Source organism: Sarcophilus harrisii, chromosome 5 (assembly GCF_902635505.1).
Source record: "Sarcophilus harrisii chromosome 5, mSarHar1.11, whole genome shotgun sequence".
Classification (NCBI taxonomy): domain Eukaryota; kingdom Metazoa; phylum Chordata; class Mammalia; order Dasyuromorphia; family Dasyuridae; genus Sarcophilus; species Sarcophilus harrisii.
In genome coordinates, this window is record NC_045430.1 from 254,583,870 (window position 1) to 254,606,828 (window position 22,959).

The 22,959-nt window shown below is 40.0% G+C and overlaps 1 protein-coding gene across 7 annotated transcripts in view; it reads right to left on the reverse strand.

The window, feature by feature from the left end:
- The window catches only part of TBC1D5 (TBC1 domain family member 5), a 571,191-nt gene that overhangs the window by 58,338 nt on the left and 489,894 nt on the right, over positions 1-22,959 (reverse strand). For 6 of the 7 annotated variants that reach the window (XM_031940325.1, XM_031940321.1, XM_031940324.1 and 3 more), the window contains 2 exons: positions 12,902-13,158; positions 8,665-8,730 (listed from right to left, as the gene is read on the reverse strand). In XM_031940325.1, coding sequence (XP_031796185.1) covers positions 8,665-8,730; positions 12,902-13,158 — 323 coding nt within the window. The remainder of the gene's footprint in view (positions 1-8,664; positions 8,731-12,901; positions 13,159-22,959) is intronic. The other variant, XM_031940327.1, reaches the window with a different exon arrangement.

Sequence of the window (22,959 nt, forward strand, 5' to 3'; positions counted from 1 at the left end):
CCACTTAAATCTTAATATATTTACACATTTTCTCATTTGTTTTTGATTTTTTTTCATTCAGCAAAAATTCATTCCATTTCCCTCACACTCATTCTCCCTATCCTCAATTGAGAACAAAAGAAAAACAAAACTCCTGTTATAAAAATGTATAGTCAGGTAAAACAAATGTTCAAATTGGCCATGTTTGACTTCTAACACTCTCTTTCTCTCCCTCTCTCTAACTGGTAGCATGATTCCTCACCTGTCCTCTGGTATAATAATTAGTCTTTATGATCAGAGTCCTTAGCCTTTCAGAGCTGTCACTGTACAAATTCTATACAATTTTGTACAATCTGTACAACTCCTATAATTTCCTCCAGATTTCTCTGAAGTGATTCTCTTCATCATTTCTTATAACATAATAGTATTCTTTAACATTTATATACCATAAATTGTTCAATCATTCCTCACCCTCTCAGATTCCAATTCTTTGCCACCTCAAAACAAAACCAAATACAAACTATAAATATTTGTGTACGTTCTTAGAGTTTGTTTTGCTTAGGACTAACCTTTCCCTTGGTCTACCCTCTTTCTAATTCTCCTTTTTCCCTTTGCCTCCTATTTCCCTGGACAGTGACACGTATTTTGGTCTCCAACTCTGTGTGGTGTATTCTTGCCTCTTTTGACTAGTTCCGATGAGGGTGAGGGTCAAGTATCAGCTGTACCCCACTCCTCTTTGTTTCTATACCCCAATTATGTGAGAGAATTTCCCCTAATCTTCCTTCTCTTTTTTTGTTCTTCTAAGATCAACACTACCTAACAGAACCATTTCTAAGCCTTCTGCTAAACTTAATTTGATTCCCTCTATGACCCCTGCTACTGACAGAATATAAGCACTTTATCCTAGTCTAGTCCCTTACCTCTGTTCATTTGGGTTTGCACCTTTTTTATGTCTCTTAACTCCCGTGTTTGAACGTCAAAATTCCTATGCAGCTCTGTTTATTTCAACAGGAAGTCTTCTCTTTCATTAAAGATCTATTTTCTCTCATGTAGGATTATGCTCAGTTTTTCTGGGTAAGTTATTCTTGGTTTAGGAATATATGCTAAGTTATCTGCTCCTTTATTGTGATGGCTGCTAAACTGCATGATTCTGATTGGGATTCACTGGTACTAGAATTCTTTCTTTCTGGTTTCTTGCTATGTTTCTGATTGTTTATTTGTTTTTAACCTAAAAGTCTAAGATTTGGCTATAATGCTCCCAGAAATTTTCATCTTGGGATTCTTTTGAGGAGGTGATTGGTAGATTCTCTTTATTTCCACTTTGCTTTTTGGTTCTAATATCTTGAAATGGGCCATTTAAGTTCTTTTTTTGGATTATAGTTTTCAGATAGTCCAACAATTTACTTTTTTTTTTTCTCCTTAATCTCTTTCCCAGGTCATTTTGTTGTTCTTGTTATTGCTACAAGATACTTTGTTTTCATTTTCTTCTGTTTTTTTCAGTCTTTTATATTTGTTTACAATATTTCTTGATGTTTCATGGAGTCATTAGCTTCTATTTGGTTAATTCTGATTTTTCAGTGGTTTGTTTTCTTGGGTAAAGTTTTACATCTCTCGTGCTAAACTGTTAGTTCCTTTCAATTTTTTTTCCCAGAACTCTCATTTCTTTTCCATTTTTTTCTTTGACTCATTTCACTCATAAAAACATTTTAAAAGAGTCTAATTTTTCACTCTTATTTCATCTATAAATCTGTATTCTTTTAATTAGGTATGCTTGAAAGTCTTCTATTTCATTAAAAGTCTATCCCTTCTCTCTCCAACCTGGGATTACATTTAATTTTGCGGGAAGTTATTTTTGGCTATAAGCCTATATGGAATTGCCTTCTGGAATACCACAGTCCAAGCTCTCTGATTTTTGGCTATTTTTTGGAGAAATGAACTTGTGGCATTAGTGATGTTCTAATTGAGATATTACTAACTTTTACTTCCTGGGAGACATGTTTGGAAAGACTTATTAGATACAAAGGAGGAGAGGCAGGAATTTGAATATATTTTCACTGTTGCTGGTATATCACAGAACATACCTATGATACAGAGAACATTTCAGTAATTCCTGTTTGAAAGACAGTATGGTATAGAGGAGAAAGCCCTGGATTTGGAGTCAGGAAGATATGAGATATCAAGGCTGATGCTAAACAGACCCAAATGAAAGTTTTAAACTTGGCTGTCAAAACTCCTAAGTGCTCTTTAAAATGGGACTGGGAACTATTTAGTCCTTTAAAAGACTGTCTCTGACTCATCTGCTTAGGAGTAGAACATTTTAAAAGTAAAGAAAGGAAGGCACAAAGGTCAGTCACTAACTTGCCCAGGATTACCCACTAACTTCTAGGAAAAAGTACTAAAATCTAGGGTTTTTTTTGTTTTTTTTTTTGACTCTACAGCAAAATACATGTTGAAAGCAAGCTCCACACAAATCCATGAATGTGGCCATGAACTCTATAGAAATATTAATTAAAAATTTACTAGTACCTATGATATTCATTATTTTTAATAAATAGGTGAAAGAGTACAAATAACATTTAATTAAAGTTATAAGGAGGTAGAAAGTCATTAATTACTTCAAAACTTGAAGCCTAAAGAGCTCAACCATATTATTAGAGCAAATAGGAAACAAACTTATAAATTATCAGGATTTTTTTTTTAAAGACAATTTGTTATAATCCAACAAATTACAACGGAATAGGTTGAATGAAGCAAATTAGGTTGAAAGTAATGTCTGACCCAGACACTGAGACACTGCCAAAAGTCAATCAAGGCAGAGGCAGGATGTAAAGATGTATTCCTTCCCCCCCAAGGATCAGCCCTGCCTAAAATTTTGAGTTCCCTCCCCAAGTATTTAGTAGGTTTTCCAACTTCAAGTATGTGAACTAACTTCTTCATCTAGGTCTCTGCTGTCCTTTGGGGACCCTGTAAGGCCACTGTACACCTCCCACGGAAAGCTGACGACCCCTCCCCAGGAGGCTCCTGACGCTTTCTTACTCAGCCCATGGGCCCTTTACTGACACCATTTCTGGTTTCCTATTTGAAGCCTGGACCTCGGAGGCGCCGGATCGAAGCCTGCACGTCTGGGAGCAAAGTGGAAGCTGGGAAAGTAAGGGAGGTCTGGAGAAGGGAGAGGGCTTTGTGTTTGTTCCTGGGGGTGACAGGGAAGCACTGGGGTTACCGAGTGTGTATGTGTAACGTGGTCAGTCCTGTGCTTTAGGAAAGCCCCTTATTGGGTGATAGAGGATGGACTGAAGTGGGGAAAGCCCTGGGGCAGTTAATTTCTCCTGCCTCCGGCTCCCTGACCCCTGCATAGTTATTGCAACAGTCCAGACATGAGGTGATGAGGGTAATTTTGGAGCCTTGGGGGCTGGGTAAGAGTGGTGAGGGGTCCTGATCACAGGGGCCTGGGAGGAAGGGAAAAGTGGAGAGGACTCAGATAATGAGCCTGGTTATAGGCATGCTGAGTTTACTACTGGACCCCCAGTTTGAGATGTTTGGGACAGTTGGAAGATGTGAGCTCAGAGGTCAGTGAAGAGCAGGATGGGGAAATTTGAGAATCACTGAAACAAAGATGGTGATTAAGTCCCTGAGAGCTGATGAGACTCCCCAGTGAGCAGTCCAGAGAGAGGCTCAGGGCAGAACCCGTGGGATACCATGGCTGGCGAGCAGGGATTCAGCAAGGAGGGGGTGGTCAGATCCGAAGGGGGAGATCTGGGAGAGAGGTTGAGGGGAGTGAGCCCTGAGAAAAGGCCGCTGGATCAGGCAATAAGAGCCCCCAGTAAGTAACCCTGTAACTGTTTCCAGAATGACAAGGTTAGAGGCTGGTTTTTAAACAGAACTGCCTCCCAACTTTCCCTCCTTCCTCACCTTCTGTCACCTGTCAAAGTGCCCCTGTTCTCCCAGGCTCCCTGGCTCAGCACTGGGGCCTTGTCCCGCCACACTGGGCATGGCGCTCTCCACGGTCCCCTCTCTCCGGCCATTCAGCCTTCCCTGCCTTTCACCGGGACTCTCCAAGAGCATCCAAATTGGTCCTCCTGCCTCAAGTCTTTCTCCATCCTCCAGTGATATTCCTCAAGCACAGCCTGCCCCTGTCACCACTTCCCTCAGTAAGTTCCAGCGGCTCCATGTGCCTCGGGATCGTGCTGTCCATCTGGGGCTGCCTGGGAGCCCTGGTCCCCTGGCTTCCTCCAGACACAGCACAAATCCCACTATCCATGGGAGGTCTCTTTTGGTGTTCCCACCTGCCGGTGCCTCAGAGACTACATTTCACCATGGATATACATTTACATGTTATTTACATAGTTTCTCTCCCATAAGAACATAAGGTACTTGAGGGCAGGGACTGTGTTATCCTTTTATTCCCAGAGTTTGGCAGAATGCCTGATACAGGGTAAAAGCCTAATTAATGCTTCTTGACTGGCTGTAATGTAGGAAACGAGAGATTTTCAAATCTAGAAAGAGAGTTTCATGAAAAATGGAATTCCCTTTAGAAAAAAAAAGTAGCCTACTGCTACAACACAATCCACTTTTCCTGAATCAGTATTAGCTCATCTCCCACCATAATCCATTCTCTTTTCTACCTTTCTATCAAAGATCTGAAATCAACAGCCCATAGTTCATTTAAATAAAATCAGCTCCACCTACATACATTCTACATCATATATACCATATTCTTCCCATATCCATTGTATGTCACATAAAATTCACTTGACATATGTATGCTGGGTTTTATTTAGCCTGTAGTATTTTGCTTAAGAATTTCCTATCTGTTGGAATGGATGGGATCTCCCATCTTGGGATCTCCACGCTTAGGAGAGCAGCTGAGTTCTTCTGAGAGGCTTGGAGAGTAAAGATATTCTTGATTTTTACCTCAAGAAATTCCAGAATTTTATGTCTCTTTCCAAGTAGGAAAGATGATCATCTCTCTTCTCCTAAGCTTTTATACCAACTCTATCCCTCATGAGACTACACAGATTGCATCACCGTTAGTTCCACCAGTTAGGAGAATCTTATGCAAAATGCTTCATGCCTGAAGCCTGGCTTCTTAGAGAGAATATTTTGAAAGTCTTAGTGCTGTTTTAAGCTACTAAAGATTTTTGGGACACAATATTACATTAATATGTAATATTAAGTTTAAAATGAAAAAAGATGTAATGACCGTTAGATATACAAATCTTTTACCTAAAACAAAAATCTGTCCCAAATCCAGAAATGAAAAATAGTCATAAATTGGAAAAATGACTTGCCTATAAACCCAAAGGGCAATGTGGTATAGTAGAAAGAGTACTGAGCTTGGAGTCAGAGCACCTTGATTGTATTCCTTGTCCTGCTACTTGAGCGAGGCACTCACACTTTCAGACCTCAGTTTCCCTGTCTGTTAAATGAGTTGGACTAGACCACCTCTGAGACCTGCTTCAGTTCTAATTTTATGTTAGTTAGGAATTGTAACCTACTGGCTCTCTGACCATGGGTAACTCATTTTCCCTCCTTGAGTTTCAGTTTACCTGTATCTATAAAAAAGAGATTAAACCAGACAATTGCTAGAGTACATTCTAGCTTTGATTTTCTATCATTCTCAGACAGAAAGAGTTGAAATTAATTTAGAAAAATCTAAAGCTTAGAAATCAGATTGTGCCATTTATGCAAAATTATCCCTAAGGAATGAAAAACTTGTAACAAACTACAGTCAACTCCTGATTATTCAGTCATTATTCAGGTGTGAGTTCTATGGCCTCTTCTCCAGGCTCCTGCCCATTTCCACTCATCAAAAATTCTATCAAAGAGAGCAGGACAAGGTAAGAGTCAAATGTCTCTCTTCTCTTCATTGTTAGCCCCTGTGTTGGGAGAAGAGAGGTCAAGGGATAACCACATGAGAATTTCTATTTTCTATCTAACCGGTGCTCCAAGGGCACAAATAAAATGAGAAGTACCAGCTTCAAAGTACTGCTGATGTCTGCTTTTCACAAGTTTAACCGTGGCTGTTGGGACCTCAAAATTCATTTCCCTAGAGAAATGATACTAAAAATGATGGAACTAACCTGCAAAATTAAATTTAATCCATACCGCTGATTCATATTGTGGTGACATGCAGCACACTGAATTAGTCTATGTATGCTAGTATGCAATATGCATATATGGCAATGTGTATATCTACCTATGTCTGTCTGTCTCTCTTTAGATGCTAAAGCAATGATTTGGGCCCAGAAATGAGTAAGAGGGGAGGACTGAATTGGATAACATTTGGTACAATATTCAGGGTATCAAAGATTGGGTTCGCCTCTGATGCAAAAACTAATTTTTAGAACACTGATATTTTCCTGGATAGGTACAAATCACAGAACACTTTGACCTTTAAGGAATCAAAATTGCAGAAGACCTAAGAGGCGACCCAGCCCTGGCCCTGAGGACTGGAGCTCAGGATGCTTTTGTTGATATGTAGCAGAAATAGCACAGAAGGTATTGGTCAAGACATGCATGACCAGAAAATTATGTGGGTTTGGGATAAGATAAGAGAGGGATCCCTTCAAGTGTTGTACAATCATTCCCCAAATGCTGAAAGGCCCAGAGGAAGCCCCTGGGATGCTGTGCAGGTCAGAACCACAGAGGCCCAGATGGACTGTAGTTTACATTGGGGCAGTGAAAACCCCCATGGATGGATTCATCAAGATGGTGGGAATAAGGATCTGGAGCTTGGTAACTCTCAGCCTTCTTACAGGACAGCTCAGGGCAGTAATTGAGGCTGCCAGGAAGACCTCACCTTCCCTGCAGCAGGCCTACCCTTCATACCTGCCATTCTCTCCGTTACCAAGGTTCAAGGGCAGTCCCCCAGGGACTAAGTCAGAAGGTTTGGGGTTGGAGGTACTTGTGAGATGTAGGGTGGAAGAATGAGCTGGGAAAGAATTGAGGCTGTGGAAGGGGGTAGGGAGGCCCTTCATGGAGAAAGGGGATTATTCCCTCAAATCACAAAGAAGGCTCTTCCTCTTTTTTCCACCCTCTTTCCTATGGATCCTCTCCCAATCCTCCCTTTGGCTGAGTTGAGGAAAGTTCTGGGATGGGCTTTCCCCTCCACTATTACAACAGCTGTAGGTATTAAAAGTGCCAAGAAAAGATTAAGCTGGGAACAGGAGAGAACTTTCCCCTGTTCATTACCCACTCGATGAGGAGAAGCAGAGGGATGTGGGATTGGGAGGGCAGTGGTCCCAATGTGAAGCAATATGGAAAGGCTGAAGCTGAGAGCCATATCACCAGTTGTTCATTCACTTTTCGTGACCCCACTGGAGGTTTTCTTGGCAGAGACACTGGAGCAATTGGCCATTTCCTTCTCCAGCTCATTTTATAGATGAGGAAACTGAGGCAAACAGAATGAAGTGACTTGTTCAGGGCTACATGCTGTTAAGTGCCTGAGGATGGATTTGAACTTAGGAAAAGTCAGTCTATCTACCTTGCCATCTAGCTGTATTTATCTGCCTCTGACACTTAATAGTTGTGTGATCATAAGTATGTCACAACTTTGCAGCCTGAGTTTTCCCATCTATAAAATGGGAATCAAAATACTTATACTACCTACCTCACAGAGGTATTGAGGAAAGTGCTATATAGGAGTTACTATTAATACTGTTGAGGAAGGAACTTCTATGGACAATAGGAAATAACAGAAGGAAGGGAATTCATATCTAGGGTAAACATTTACATGTAAAATACCCAACAAAGGCAGCCATTTCTATGCAGAGAAGGACTTTATAAGAACAATGAGGTGCCTGAATCAGGTGAGACTTTAGTTTCCCCTTTCACTAGAAGCTCAACTAAGATCAGGGGATTATATTGTAGGAGCTGGTTGTATTATAAGCACCTTAAGTTAAAAAAAGAAAAACGCCACAAACATTTGTATTTATACCTTTAAGAAGTTTTACACCTCTCTAGACTCAAAAAAGCTTAGAATTAATTAGAAGGGGTCTTGTAACCCACCCTCTCCCCAAACTGCCTGTTTCAAAGATGTTATAATGAAATCTAGAGTGATTGCTCGCTCCATGAGAGGTGCTGATGGTGAATTACCTTTTGAACAACTTTCTTATTAAACTCTCTCTAAAGAATGTAAGTGTTCTTTGTCTTGGAAAGCCCTGGCAAGTTAGCAAAATGCTCTTTATTTTCCATTATATCACCATCAGTCACTGCATTATGATGGCTTGTCACAGTCCGTTTTCATTCGAGTTGTAACACAAAGGCCTACGTTTTACTATTTGTTTCAAGATCAGGCAGGAAAGTCTTTTGAAGCAGAAGTTCATGCGGCTAAGCCCAGCACCCTGATGCTTAAACGTAGCCCAGATTAATCTAAGGCCGTCATACTGCAGCAGGGCAAGAAAAAGAGCGCCTGAACCGACGCACTCACACAAGGGAAGCGTGAAACTAATCCTCTAGTGAGCCCGGCCCGAAGGAGGACTGAGCATCACTTGGGTGTGAGGCAACGGAGAGCGCTGTTTTGTTCTAAACAACAGCGCCACTTAGTGGCCGGACAGTAACAGTGACGTGGGAGGCGCTGCAAATGGAAAATAAAGGAAAGCAAAGATGGCATTGGGGTTTCTTGGAGAAGACAATGATAATGCTGCAGGCAAACAGAGATATACTATGTCACCATAGTAACTGTACCTTGGAGGTCAGTTAGAGTCTGGACAGGAACAGAAACCTGAGCATCGCTTCCTGTAACTACATCTCCTAGATTTCATAAGAAAAAATGATTAGATTTCATAAAGAAAAATAACTGAATGAAATTTTCTCTCCTTATTCCGACTTTTTCATTCTATCCAACCCCTGAAAACAAAGAACATAACTTGGAAAAAACCAATGGAACAATTATTTTTAAAAAGGAAATGAAAAAACTAAAATATCTTTTAAGAAAGTTTTTCTTTTTCTTTCAAAGAAAAATCATCATCATGCATCCAAAAATAACTTATATCAAAGTATTTTCCGATGTGCACTTTATTATTTCTATAAGTCTTTCAAAAACTTAAAAAACCAGAAAAATAAAGCTACCATGAGTTTTATGTTCAATCCCTTTTTTAAAATTGACTCACCTAAAAATTAGCTCCTTTTACATTTATTAATATTATCCATCTATTAATAAGCAGGCATGCTTTAAAAAAGACAATTCTCTCTCACATTAGAAATCATCTTTAAGCAGACTCAAGTGCTCTGAGGTACTAGACAAAAAATGTTTTTTAAACAAGTGTACATTTTTAGTTTCAAATTAAGTATTTAAGAGATCTGATGAGCTACCATATTAAGACTGAGAAATGTCAATGTGCAGATATATATATAAGGGATGGCATCCTCTTGAAATCGGTTTCTTTTTGTCATGTGACCTTTGAAGAACCAAGAAAGACAAGGGCCCTCATAAGAAGAGTGGGGGTTGAGGCGGGGCACCTCTTCCCCTTCCAAATCCTTTGAAATATTCCAGAACATAGCCCAATTTAGAAAGGGGGGGGGGGGCAACTGAACTTTCCTGGTTGGTTTTCTTGATGGCCAGCTCAGTATTCAGGATAATCAATATTATCAGTAGGTAGTTTTCCCCCTCTAGAAAATGATGCAACTCCTATGTTGCTTCATGATTAACTGGTGCATAAAAAGTAATGATGTTCAGTCTTTTAAACTGGTATCACACCAAAAAAAGGTTACATATGATTAATAGGTTCAGTGGTTCCCCTTTGGTATTTCTACAATAGTGAAAAATCCATTTCCGAATTAAATGCCATCTCTTTGGTGCCCTGGGCACTTGCTTCAGCTATGATTTGCAACATGATCAGCTCATTTAGAATTTGCTGGGTTGTAATTACATTCCCACAGATCAATTAATAGCATCCCTTTTTATATTTCTCCCGTAACTGAAATAAAGTAAAACATCTGCCTGACAGGAGTTTAGAAAATAACAAAAGCAAGGAGTTTGTAGACTATAAAATAGTCATTAATTGACACATTAAAATACCTCATTTCTCTTTTAGAGTTGACTTGCAATGATCTGCGTTCATCCGTTTCATCCGCTTTGTCAATACCTGTGGCGGCTTTTAAATTTTAGTCTTGCCATCCACAACCTCCCTGCTACCCCTGGGTCACTTCCTCTTGCTGCCTTAGTTTGTGGTCAGGGAATGCAAGCTAATTTTAATCTCATCAGAGCCCCGCATAATCAGGGAGGCAAATCTGTTATCCCCCGAACCACAAAGTATATGCCTAGTCAATCATAAATTAGTTGTGGATTATCCATAATATTGTTCATCTATATCAGCATGAATAATCAAGAAATGGAATATGTTATGAAAACCATATAAGCATTTTTATCTTTGTAAACAACAATTTTTCAAAACTTGTGAATTTTCCAGCAGAGTACGCTAAAAAAGATATTACATTTTCCCCCCTCACAGGCACTGTGCATATGACTGATTACTGCTTCTACGGATAGCTCAGAGATAATTTAAAATCATGTCCCTAATACTAGGTCTCCTAACAGGCTGACTACTGTGCTGTTTATCAGACTGGCTGATACAATTTTAAATTTATCAATGAGGCAATATAGTTGGGCCTACTTAAGAGAAGGAAACATGAGCATTCAGAAATTATAGCAAAGACTCATGCTTCACTCCAGGGTTAAAGGGCTTATTTTAAAGATTTAGAGATTTCCGTAGTTGGAAGGCCCTTAGGAAGCATCATAATTCACCGCCTCATTTTACTGATGAAGAAATTGAGGTACATAAAGCTTAGAGACACATCTGGGGTCATAAAGCTGGGCACACAAGAGCTGAGACCAGTTACAACGCCTCCTGGTTCCCAGTCTTGCGTTCTCCCCTCTCTCTTTGATTTCTGATTTGTTTGTTTCAAAGCAACTCCCCAAAGAAAGCTGTGCCCACTTTTGTATTGCAGAAATGCCCGAGCATCCCCCAGAGAGGAGCTGTCCAGAGTGATAGTGGGTGCTCCACCACCATTCTCAGAGAGGATTTTGGTGTAGCTGGCTAGCTCAGTGGCCAGCTGTGTCACTGCGGGCAAGTCACTCTCAGGGCCTCAGTTTCCCCATATGTTAGTAAGAGACTGGAGTAGGCAATCTCTACGATTCCTGGTGGCTCTCGCTATGATTCTGTGAAAACACAAAGAGTTCTTAAGACAACCGCTTTCTTTCAGTACAGGGATTGGTTACAAAACACCCCAGCGATCCCCGTGTTCCAAACACTTCACTTAAGTGTTCTGGCGTCTCCTTAGGATTGGGGACTGGGTTTTCATCGATTGTTCCATCTCTTCGCACTTCCTCTCTCACTCCGTGGTATTAATACTTGACATTTCCTTAGAGACACAACTTTATTCTGCTAGAGTCATTTGGCTTGGTTCCTCAGAAAATTTAAAATACAGTACTTAGAGACTCACTGACTCATTTGCCTGCCATCAGTTAGAATTACTACTGACTATAGCTTGTTATCAAAGCAATATTGAAATTATATTTGTTCGGAACAATAAAACAGTACAATTAAGAAATATATAAAATAACATTCATTTCCATTCTGGAAGTGGGCATGTCTCCTGGCATTAAAATACATTTACAATATGCTAATGATTTTAGGTCCCCCTTTCTTTAAATCATGTGTGACAGCTTTGCATTAGCAAGTAAGGAATATAATTTAAAACGGTTATTCTTCTGCAAGGTAAACTGAATATTTTAATAAAAATTAAGATACTAATTATATAATGACTAAGATCTAACAGAACAAGACCTGAACAGAGCAAAGGCAGGGAGAAGCTGGTATTGGGAAGGAACATTCTCGGGAGGGAATGTGTCTGTGGGTACAGTGATACCTCATTTAATGTGTGTTCTTAGGGAACAGAAGCACTGACCCGAGGGGTTTCCTCGATGCTGGATTCTTGCCTTTCTTAGCACAGTAGCTAGAAAGGCTAAATCATCCTGCTGCCCGGTCAGACTGAGGGCATCGAATGGCAGCTCTATCTTGATGCCTCAGAATCCCATCACTGTCCATGTTTCAGAGAGAGATGCTCCTCGCATGGGGCCCCTCTATGACATGACTCCAAGAGGCTCAGCTTTTGGGGTCTTGGTCTCCCTGCCTCCTGCTTCACAAGGGAGTTCCCAACACTGCCATCCTTTGCCTCTGTCAGTGAAACTGCCTCTCTAAATCACACATGCTTCTACTATGTAAGGTAGGGAGAAAGAAAAGCATCCTTATACCCATTTTAGGTATGCAGTGTTAAGGTAATCTCCCCCGCCCTGTGAAACCAGTCAGCTAAGGCTCTTGCAGATGACCACAAGCGACAAGGAAACAGGCACTTGGGACGGACTCTCTGAGAAGCTTAGCTACAGGCCTTTCTCCTTTTCAGGTTCTTGGTGGATCCCTTCAGTCAGACTGCTGACCTCTGGTTGAATAAGGGAGATGTGACTCTATTAGGTCTGTCTGACTTTTATCACCTCAAACTTTAGCCTGTGTTCGATCCACCTCAGGCTGGTCAGGTTATTTCAGAATAAGTTTCTGGCAGGGCAGTGCCCTTAAATGAAAGTTTAATACTGAGCCTTGCCAAACAATCTCAGATTATATTGCAGATAGCCTATTGTCCAATACTACCTAATTAGGCATCCAAAGGGCTTAGAGGCGAATTTAAAGTAAGATATCTGAAAACCCATAAATTACTTTTTAACAGTGCTCTTGATGTAGAAAACAAAACTCAAATAGATTCTAGCTTAAAACTGGATCAAGATACTGAATTAAGACTTTGAAATATTGATCCCCTGAATGAGGTATTTCAAAACCACAAATCTTTTTTTTTTTTTAAATAAGAGGCTTAGGAAATTTCATCTTAAGATAAGAGTTTTCATCTGCTTCACTTGCGTTCTTTTCTGTACCTTTGCTGAGCTGAACCGGCATGCTCTCTGATTTCATCATTCTTTGCTGCTGCATTTGCTGCGGTGGGTGATGGTGACGAGGGGCCTCTGCGGGGGTCCTGACCGTCATCCCAGCAGGAGAGATAGCACTATTGCTGCTGGGAACAGGGCCTACAGCATTGCCCGTGGTCATTGCTGGACCAATTAACTTTCTGCCAAAATTAAGGAGGCTGTTGGAGACCTTGTTTATGTTCAGAGGGGCAGCTTTGGCATTAGCCCTGAAAAAGAAGATACATAGGAAGTGGTCAGATAATACAGAAGCAAAAATCCTATGCACAATCCTCCCACTGCCATTCATTTAAGCAGGAGTCCAAATAGTAGCATCACAGCAAAGAGAATCATTGGAAGTCTAAGCAAAAGATATATTTACACAGTGGGTCTACAGAATGATAAGACCCATTTATGGGGATTTATGTATGATTTATGGGGAAGTGTTAGTAGTCTGCAGTTGAACAATGTATAAGAATGTATGTGTGTAAATGATACGTGTATATCTCTATATTCATCATGAATTGTTAAGTAGTCAACAGAAGTTGGATTGATTAGCTTGAGGCCAGGAAATGGATCTTTTGGCCATCTTAGATGGTCCATCAGTGCCTAGAAAAGCACTTTTCACACCATAGGTAGGCAATCAATAAATATCTTTGTTCAAATTGAGAATGAAAAAGGAAAATTTTGTTGCTGAAAATTTTCACTTTTCTTTAGTGCTAAGTTCATGGCAGTGAATTCTGGCAGAGCCACTTGGCTATTCATCATTTTGAAAGATCTGCCATGGTCTTACAGAACCACAGTTGTAAGGAGAATCTATATCACCTCCAGGAAGCCAATAATTTTTTTGGCTAAATGCCTAACATGAGCTTGTTTCCTATAATTCCCATATCTCTTGAAGAAGCATAGTACCAAAGGTAATTGGCTCTAGAATATGCTCCAACACTTCAGGACCGGTGATTTCATTGGTATGGACAATTTTTCAATTTGTGCATACTCCTTTTCTAAGCAGATGACCTTCATAAGTTTCTATAGCTGAGAAAAAACAGCAGCTAGTGGCTACTCTACTGATGAACTTTCCCAAACTTAGTCCTGCTGGCCTTAGATGACAGCTCTACGGTCTGTCACCAGTTGGTTTTTTCTAATTTGATGAAATCTGCCGGAATGTACATTTCAAAGGCAGAATGCTGCGTTTGGAGTCAGAGAACCCAAGACTTCTGTTCCTTACTGCACACTTCACTTCTAGAGACCTCAGTTTCCCTATGTGTAGAAGAGGTGGTTGGACAAGATGGCCTTTGTGGTCTAATCCAGCTATAAATCCATGATTCTTTGATTCTAAAAAGGGAGAGTCAGATCCCTGATATGATGAAACATTGGATTCAGGTTGGTAAAACTTAGCTAGAAAAGAAAGGAGTCATTTTATGTGCTTTAAAAAAAGGTATCTGATAATTGGGTTTCCTAAAAGAGGAATCTTGTTTGTGAAGTATGTGTATATTTTCTGTGGAAGTGCTGGTGCTTCGTTGCCTTGTCATAATATGGCAGAGATCAAGTCTTGGGTTATCTGATCCACTGCAACTCAGCCCAGTGACATGTGGGAGGGGGTACTCAATGTGATGAAGTTCTGTATTTCTGTGGAACTGCGGTCTCAGCCTTGTGAGGATCCAGGCCCTCTAGTGGTCAACTGAACTAGGATTCCTCATTTTCTCCAACTCTCCTCCAGGTCCTTTCACAAGTCCTTCCTGAGGTCTTGTAGCTTCTGTTAGAAATCCTGACATTGTGTGGACACCCGTGGAGCACGTGGGCTGTTCACCCTGCAGATGCTCTTGCTGCACGACCGGCCCACATCGTTCAGTCATGGTGCATTCCTCTCCTAGAGGCTGTAGGTCACTTCTATGCAATTCTTTGTAATATGTTGTGCTCTCTGACCACCTTGTGTTTCTTCATTGCCTCCTGGCAATTTCATTCTTTGGAGAAAGCTGTATTCCATGGCTCATAGTCTTAAAGAATCACTAGAAAAAGGTTCTTCTCCAACAAGGCATTTTCCATGTATATAGCAAAATTATGTGGTTATATCCTTAAGAGATATAACAAGAGAACAAAGTTTGCTAAAGGGAGGAGCATGGTTTTCCTATTTGGAACATTTGTTGTCCTTTGTAAACCACTTCCTTCTATTTTAACTATCCATTAACATTAACATCATTAACATAAGAAGGTGACAAACAAGAAGATGTGCCGTTATTCAGTCATTTTAGTGGCATCCAATACTTCCTTACAGATAAAGAAACTCAGACAAACAGCATTAAGTAATTTGCCCAGGGTTATACAGCTACTAAGTGTCTGAGGCTGGATTTGAATTCAGTCTTCTGACTCTAGATCTGGTGCTCTCTTCATTGTGTCAACCAGATGCCCCACAAGAAGATCCATGTTTGTTGAAGGTACTTGCCACCATAATGGAGTGTGTTCAATGCAGAGTCCAAATGGAATTAGGGGTCCATACTGATGATGGGATCTTACAGAAGCTCCTGCTTGCAGATGACAAAGTACTGATTGTATCGAGAGCTGGAACATTGGAGTGTCCAAACGGGAACCCTAATCACTCAGAAGAATCAAATTTTCAACTATCCAGAGGAGAAAACAAAAGGAACAACAATGCCTATTATTTAGAATCCAAAATGCAATGCAGTTGGACTGGCAACCCAGAGCTGGTCCGCAAGCACAGACAGGTTGGATAGAGGATGCAGTTGGACAATGAGCTCTACTGATCCAGAATTGAAGAAGAAAAAGAGATCCCTCATTGCGTTTGGGAAATTCTGCGGTGCTTTCTACTGATCCCAAACTTCTACCTAAAACCAAGGCATATCATTTTAATAACAAACTAATAATTTAAAAAAAAACCAATTAGCATTAGCTATCTAGCATTAGTGTAGCAGAGTGGAACACCATCACACACAAAAATGACAAGTCCCCAGAAGATCCTAGAAGAGCCTGAAGGAGCCATTCACCCCCACTCCTGTGTTCCATTTGTCAGGCGACATTTTCATTTCTTGCAGTGAGTAATAAAGAGAGGTTCTACCATAACATGAAAGCACTTCCGGCTTATTTTACTTCTCAGCTTTAAAAGTCAAGATTCATAATTCACCAATATGAAGAAGTTATAATGTTGTTACCCTTTTTTATAAACAAAAATGTACTAGTCAAATTCCCATATTGCCAGCTGTAAAATTTATATGTTGATAAAAGTACTAAGAAACTGCTACAAGCGTTGTCAAGAGACTACAGTTAATGTATCTTCATTACTACTAATAACACTTACTACAATTCACTAAAAACATATAGATCAAGCTCACTCCTGCAGGCAGTTTTTCATTTGGACAGCAGTACTTATAAAGGGAGGAGCATGGTTTTCCTATTTGGAACATTTGCTGTAGTTTGTAAACCACTTCCTTCTACTTTAACTATCCAATGTTTCAGCTTTTTTAGATTGGGAAACTTCATGCAATTTAAAAGCAACTTGATTTCATGAATTTTCAGGATATAAGTAAAAATGATATGCTAATATAGTCAGCATGCTGTCCATATTTTTAATAGAAGAATTTTCATCTCATTGATTTAAGCAAAGCCGCTGATCCCATTAGCACCACATCAAGATTTCTTCACATTAAATGTATTAACTTATATTTTCTAATTTACTCGAAATAAATTGACCTTTATTGTTGACAATGATTATATAAGATAATATTTCATCAAGTCAGGTCTGTTAAATTAAAATAAAGAGTAATCAGAGATGCTGATGGACAGGAAGGCTGGATTGGATTAAGCATGGAGTACAACATGGAAGTGAGTAAAAGAATCAAAACTCTTCAAGAAGGAGGATTTAGGAATTTTCAAGACACTAAATATCTGTATGTAGTATACTCTGTGGTTGTGTTGCAAGTTACCGCTTTGAAAGGTTTCATTCCTGGAAATTAAAAGGATGACTTTGGAGAGAAATTAGATAACCTGGTCAATGCTGAAAGCAATAAGACTTCTTTATTTGGTGTGTTTAAGGGAGTGTCCCAAAAGTCATGAGGCTCAAATGGAGCTATCCAAGAGCAATAGGAAGGTGATGTGAAGGGATGCAACCAGAAAGCCCAAATGGGACAGGAATTGTAGAACCTGGTCACAGTAAACAGCAGGACATAACACAACCTAAATTCAGAAGTAACAGGTGTCAGGGTAGGAATTCTCGTCAGTGGCTGGTCCAAGGACCTGATGCACCTTTGTATCAAGCTTTCACTAGCTTCACTGTCACCTCATGTGTCTTGGCCATCTAGTTATCATGAAGAGGACTAGATAAAATCACAGGATTTTGCAATATGAAAGGGACATTTTGTCCTGTGAGTCAGATGCCTTTGTAAAATCAACCAATGACAAATAGTCTCCCACCTTTTCTAGACATCTCAGTCAGGTGGGTAATTGTGAAGATGCACTCTGTGCTAGAAAATGATATGAAAGCTTGCCTCTTCCTTCTGTTCTTTTCATTAAGGACTCCCTCAGGGATATAAAGACCATTCTCACAAAGGTTTTAGAGAGCATAAAAAGAAGCCTATGTGGCAGTAGTTGCAGAGGTCTTTCTGAGCAGCCTCTCTTCCTTTCATAACAATAGCATTTGCAAAGCTTTCAAAAATTTTGGAAATCGTATCTTTTAAGAGATTAAGAAAACCGATTCCTGGGTGGCTTTAACATTGTATAGATACAGTATGAATTTTCTTTTTCCTATGTGCATTTGTTCAGGTTTGTCTATAGTGCCCTTATTCTACCATAGAGGGCATTACGTTATTCTGGTCCAAATACTGTTTCAAAGCAAATAAATGGAATTACTCAGTTGTATTTAGGATTCTTATCTATTTGAAACATATTTTATTAGCAACCCCAAGCAACTGTTCAGAGGCTGGTTGTCTAGTGTAACTAGTGTGGCAAAAGCAGTCTAGGGTTGAAATATCTTCATGGAAATTCTTTTATTTCCAAAAGCAGCTCAGAACAGATGCGCTTTGCCTTAAGGTTTGCCTTAGGCACCTCTGAAGGCAGCCCAGGTGAACTCTAACTGTTGGGAATGCTCTCCCTGTACTAAGTTTCAGTTTTCTTCTTACAAGTCCCATCTACTGCTCCTAGGTTCTGAAGCCAAAATGAAGACATCTAAGGCTTCCTCTCCATGACAAACCTTCCAAAGTTTGAAGGCCGCTAGCAGGTCCCCTCTGAGATGTCTTTCAAGTAACCACCTGACTCCCAGATCCTTCACCCAATCATGTCTCAGACTAACCCATTCTCCAGCCCATCAATGTCCTTCTTAAATGATAATGCCCAGAACTGAGCACAGTCCTCCAGAGGAAATCTGACAGAGTACACAGGGACCATCGGCTCCCTCTTCTTGAGAGCTTAGCCCAGGTAGTCCATTATCCCATTAATTGGGTTCTTGGGTTGTCATATTGCACTGACTCATCTTGAGCTTATAATCCACAAAATCACTCCATCTTTTTTAGACCTCCTGTCTTTCATGCTTTCCCCAACTTATATCTGTAAAGTTCACTTTTACACACAAGAGCAAGATTTGGCCTTTATTCCTACTGTTTTTCATCTTATTCGATTTAGCCCAATAGTCTCATTTGTATGGATCCAGCTTTTTGTCATATACAAAAAGGATGAGCATGACATTTATACCTTGATCCAAGTCATTCATAAAAATGTTAAACCTCCTATGAACGTTATAGAATATTATTGTTCTGTAAGAAATGACCAGCAGGATGAATACAGAGAAGCCTGGAGAGACTGACAGGAACTGATGCTGAGTGAAATGAGCAGAACCAGGAGATCATTATATACTTCAATAACAATACTATATGATGATCAATTCTGATGGAAATGCCTATGTTCAGCAATGAGAGGAATCCAATTCACAGTTCCAATTGATCAGTAATGAACAGAACCAGCTACACCCAGAGAAAGAACACTGGGAAATGGATGTGGACAGCTTGCATTTTTGTTTTTCTTCCCAGGTTATTTTTATCTTTCTAAATCCGATTTTTCTTGTGCAACAAGAGAACTGTATACATATGTACATGTATATTGTATTTAAGATATAGTCTAACATGTTTAACATATATGAGACTGCCTGCCATCGAGGGGAGGTATAGAGGGAAGGAAGGGAAAAGTTGGAACAGAAGTAAGTGCAAGGGTCAGTATTGAAAAATTACCCATGCATATGTTCTGTCAATAAAAAGCTATAAAAAAAAAAAAAAGTTATACCTCCCAAGACCAGGAATATACACTGAACACCTCCTGCCACATGGACCAATTCACAACTATTCTGAGTTTGCCTGTCCAATAAGTTTGACTCAACCTGATCCACATCTCCATAAGAAAAGAATGAGATATTTGGTCAAAAGAGTGGCTAAAATCTAAATAAACTATATTCCTGACATTTCCCTCATCTATTAGTTAGATAAATTATATTCAAAAGGAAACGAAGCTAATCTGTCATAAAATGGTCAGTATGAAGCTATGCTAATGGGTTGTAATTACCACTTTTGTAATCTATATATTCACCTAATGTCTCTTTAGCAATCTCTTCTAGAGTTTTTCCAGGAGTCAGTTAAACATTATACTTTGTAATTTGAAGATTATACTTTTTCTTATTTTGAAAATTGGAATATTTGCCCTTTTCTAGTCTTATAATGACTTTCCAGCTTTCTGGAATCTTTTAGGGCAGTTAGATAATGCAGTGGACACAGTGTCAGGCAGAGTGAGGAAGATTCACCTTCCTAAGTTACAATCTGGCCTCAGACACTGGCTGGGTGACTCTGGGCAAGTCACTTTGCCCTGTACACTTCAATTTCTTCATCTGTAAAATGAAATGGAGAAAGAAAAGGTAAAAAAAAAATGGTATTTTTTTCCAAGAAAATTCCACATGGAGTCATTTAGAGTTAGACATGAGTCAAATTATCGATACCTTCTAGCTGGGGGGCTCTGGCTGATTGACTCACTAACTCCAAGCCTAAATATTCTTCCTTGTAAGATAGGATGTGAGAGTCAGCAGTCTAATACAGTGGGCACCTGATACCCTTTCAGATTGTTCAAGAAGTCAAAACTATTTTCATAATAACACTAAGACATTATTTGGCTTTTAATATACTCTTCCCTTTTCCAATTACTTTCTATGTGAGGCAGGATTTTGCTCACATACTGCAACCAAAATGTGTAACAGATTGGATGCAAAAACAGATACCAAAAAATCCCACTTCTAATACATCAGACGAGATTTTTTAAAATACGCAAAACAATTCCATTCTTTTCACTGATTTTTAAATGTAGCTACTTTTCTATAAAAATATTTTTAAACACATAATAGGTTTATTTATGTTACAAAATAAATTAATAAATATTTAAAAATTTATTTGTTTTAACTTCTAATATGATAAATAGATAATACAATCTCAATAACTTTTGAAGAGTAAAGGAATGCAAAAAGCCTTGAGAACATCTGACCTAGTGGCTGGGGGCTGGAACTGAAGTCAGGAAACCCCAATTTAAAGACAACACTTCTCTACTGTGTCCCCAGTTGCCTGTGTGCTTACCTCACAACGGGACTAAAGAGCTCAAATGAGAGGATGTATATAAAGTTTTCTGTAAACTTTACAGCATTAGCCTTTAGTAAGCATTTACTACATCCCTGACACTGTGCAAAGTGCTTGGAACACAGGGAAAGGCAAAATACTAATTATTTTTCTCATCATGATCATAGTCTTCTTTTCATTTTTTTCACTGAGGATCTTGGAGTACATTATTCTACTACAGTTGTTTCATATCAAATGTCCTACGATTATGGCCCAAGTGGAGAAAATGTCTGCTTTTTGTAGATCAACAGAACTGTGAGGATGTAAGCTTATCCCCTGTAGGCTCCCTAAAAGCTTCCTCAGAGCAACTCTAACAGAGTGAAAGGACAACAGGGATTATATGAACCTCGTCTTACTTACATATAATTTTTATCTCCTCTGCTAAAGCTTTTCATTGAACGGATCTTGGAGATTATGAATATTTGGCATAGTGACATGAATTTAAAATACTATGCTTTGTATTTTTGGATCCAATAAGTTGCTGCGGGAAGGCGTGGAGATGAAGTTCCATCACTGGATTTTCTGGACAGCTTGACAACACATGTTCAGTTTGGGGGTGAAATAAATTAGATAGGCCTTTATAGCTACTTTCTCAGGGTTCTGATCCATTCAGGAAACTCTGCTCTACCCAGAATTCACTGTTTCTCTTGCATCCAGTTCCAGGGAAAGGCTCTGCAGAAGTCCCAGGAGCAAGGTCCCAGCAAGTACCTTCTCCAGCTGGTTCCAGGAAGGCTTCTCAGAGGGAAAGGGTGTCAAGGAATCCAGCACAGGAGATTACGCAAGGGTGAGGTCAAGGCCCTCAATAAATAGAGATCCCTGATTAAGGCAGTTGCCATGAAAAATTCATGGCGCTCATGCTGGGTACAATGATTTGGACGAGGACGTAGGTGCTGGAAAGGAGGAAGAAGCATGCTTTTATCCACAGGAACTCTCAATCTAAATGATGCTGATGTTTCAGCAAGAGAGGGAAGACCAGGAAGGAATGACCTCAGGCTAGTTCTTCTGTTTATACCAATACAGCTGTGAGGGGTCCAAAATGTATTTTTGAAGAGAAAGTTCTTAGCTGATCAAATACTCAGCAAAATAAATCAAATGGTGGCTCTGAAAGAGACTGTGTGTTCCCTAAAAGAAGCTCAGCTCCAAGCCGGGGTGGGACTCTGGGCTTTCCCTTGACATCACAGGCTGCTGAGCTGAGATCTCAAGCTCTCCATTTTGGGGGGAAACCGTTGGATCTGGGGATCTGAGGAGCAAAAGAGTAAGTGGCTGTTGGGAGAACATGGGCCTAGGCAAAGCTCGTTCCCTCCCCAAATACCTGAGGATCACCAGGAAAAAACCAAGAAAAAGGCAGGAAGGGCTGGAAGGTTATTTCCCCAGCCCAAAGAAAATGCTGGCCAGGACGCTTTTACTGGGGTGGGCTCCAACTTCTTGGGAAAGGGGGACCAGCAGCACAGATGTCCCAGGCAAGCTGTGGACAGCAGGTGAAGGCCAAGAGGAGCGAATACCTCAATCAGGAGAGCGGGCAGAATGGTGCCGTAGACACCCTTTGGGTCATGGCAGGGAGAGTGTTAGCCCTGGGCCCACAAGGAACTTCCTCATAACAACTTTACACCTTCCCAGCAGGAGAGATAATCTATTCAACAATGGAGCTATCATTGGAGCAAAACTGACGTGGCTGAGGATGGGGCCGTCAAATTTGCATGAAATGATGCTGTGTCTGGGTGGAAAAGTAAGCAATAGTTTGTTCTGAAATAAGGGTCTGGTTCCAGTACAATTTATTAGTCGAGTTCTTCAGGATAGATTGAGACATTTTTTTTTGGGGGGGGGGGGGGGAGGGAAGGGAGTGTAGACATTTTTCTTCATTCCAAGAAATGGAGCAAGTTTATGAAGTATAGAATTCCAGTCACCAGCTCATGCCTTCTGAGGTGCTCCATTTTTAGGGCTTACACTAATGTGTTACACAGTCACGCTCTATGGTTTCTTTCCATGATCCAGATGGTTTACTAAGTGATCCTTAAAGATCTTTATCCTCTTTCAGGATCATCTTTTTATAATTTCTGGTGGCAATAATAACCTAGCCTCAGATTGCCATCACAAACCCCACCAGTTTCACAAATAAATCTGTGTGACTCAACCATTTGTTCACCATGGCTTCGTGGACATATGCGTATGTGGATGCTACCTACGCAGGGGCCTCTATTCCATTTCTGAATCTTTTCATAGATTCCAAAAAGAGCGAAACTCCTTTTGTCTGCCTTTGACAAATTCAGTGGCATGTTACTGTTACTGGTTTTGTCTGTAGCTTAGTACAGTCTGTTTACTCCAAAAGCATTTCCGTTAGTTGACTTGTTTGTTAGGTATTCTAAAAACGTCTATTAGTTCTCT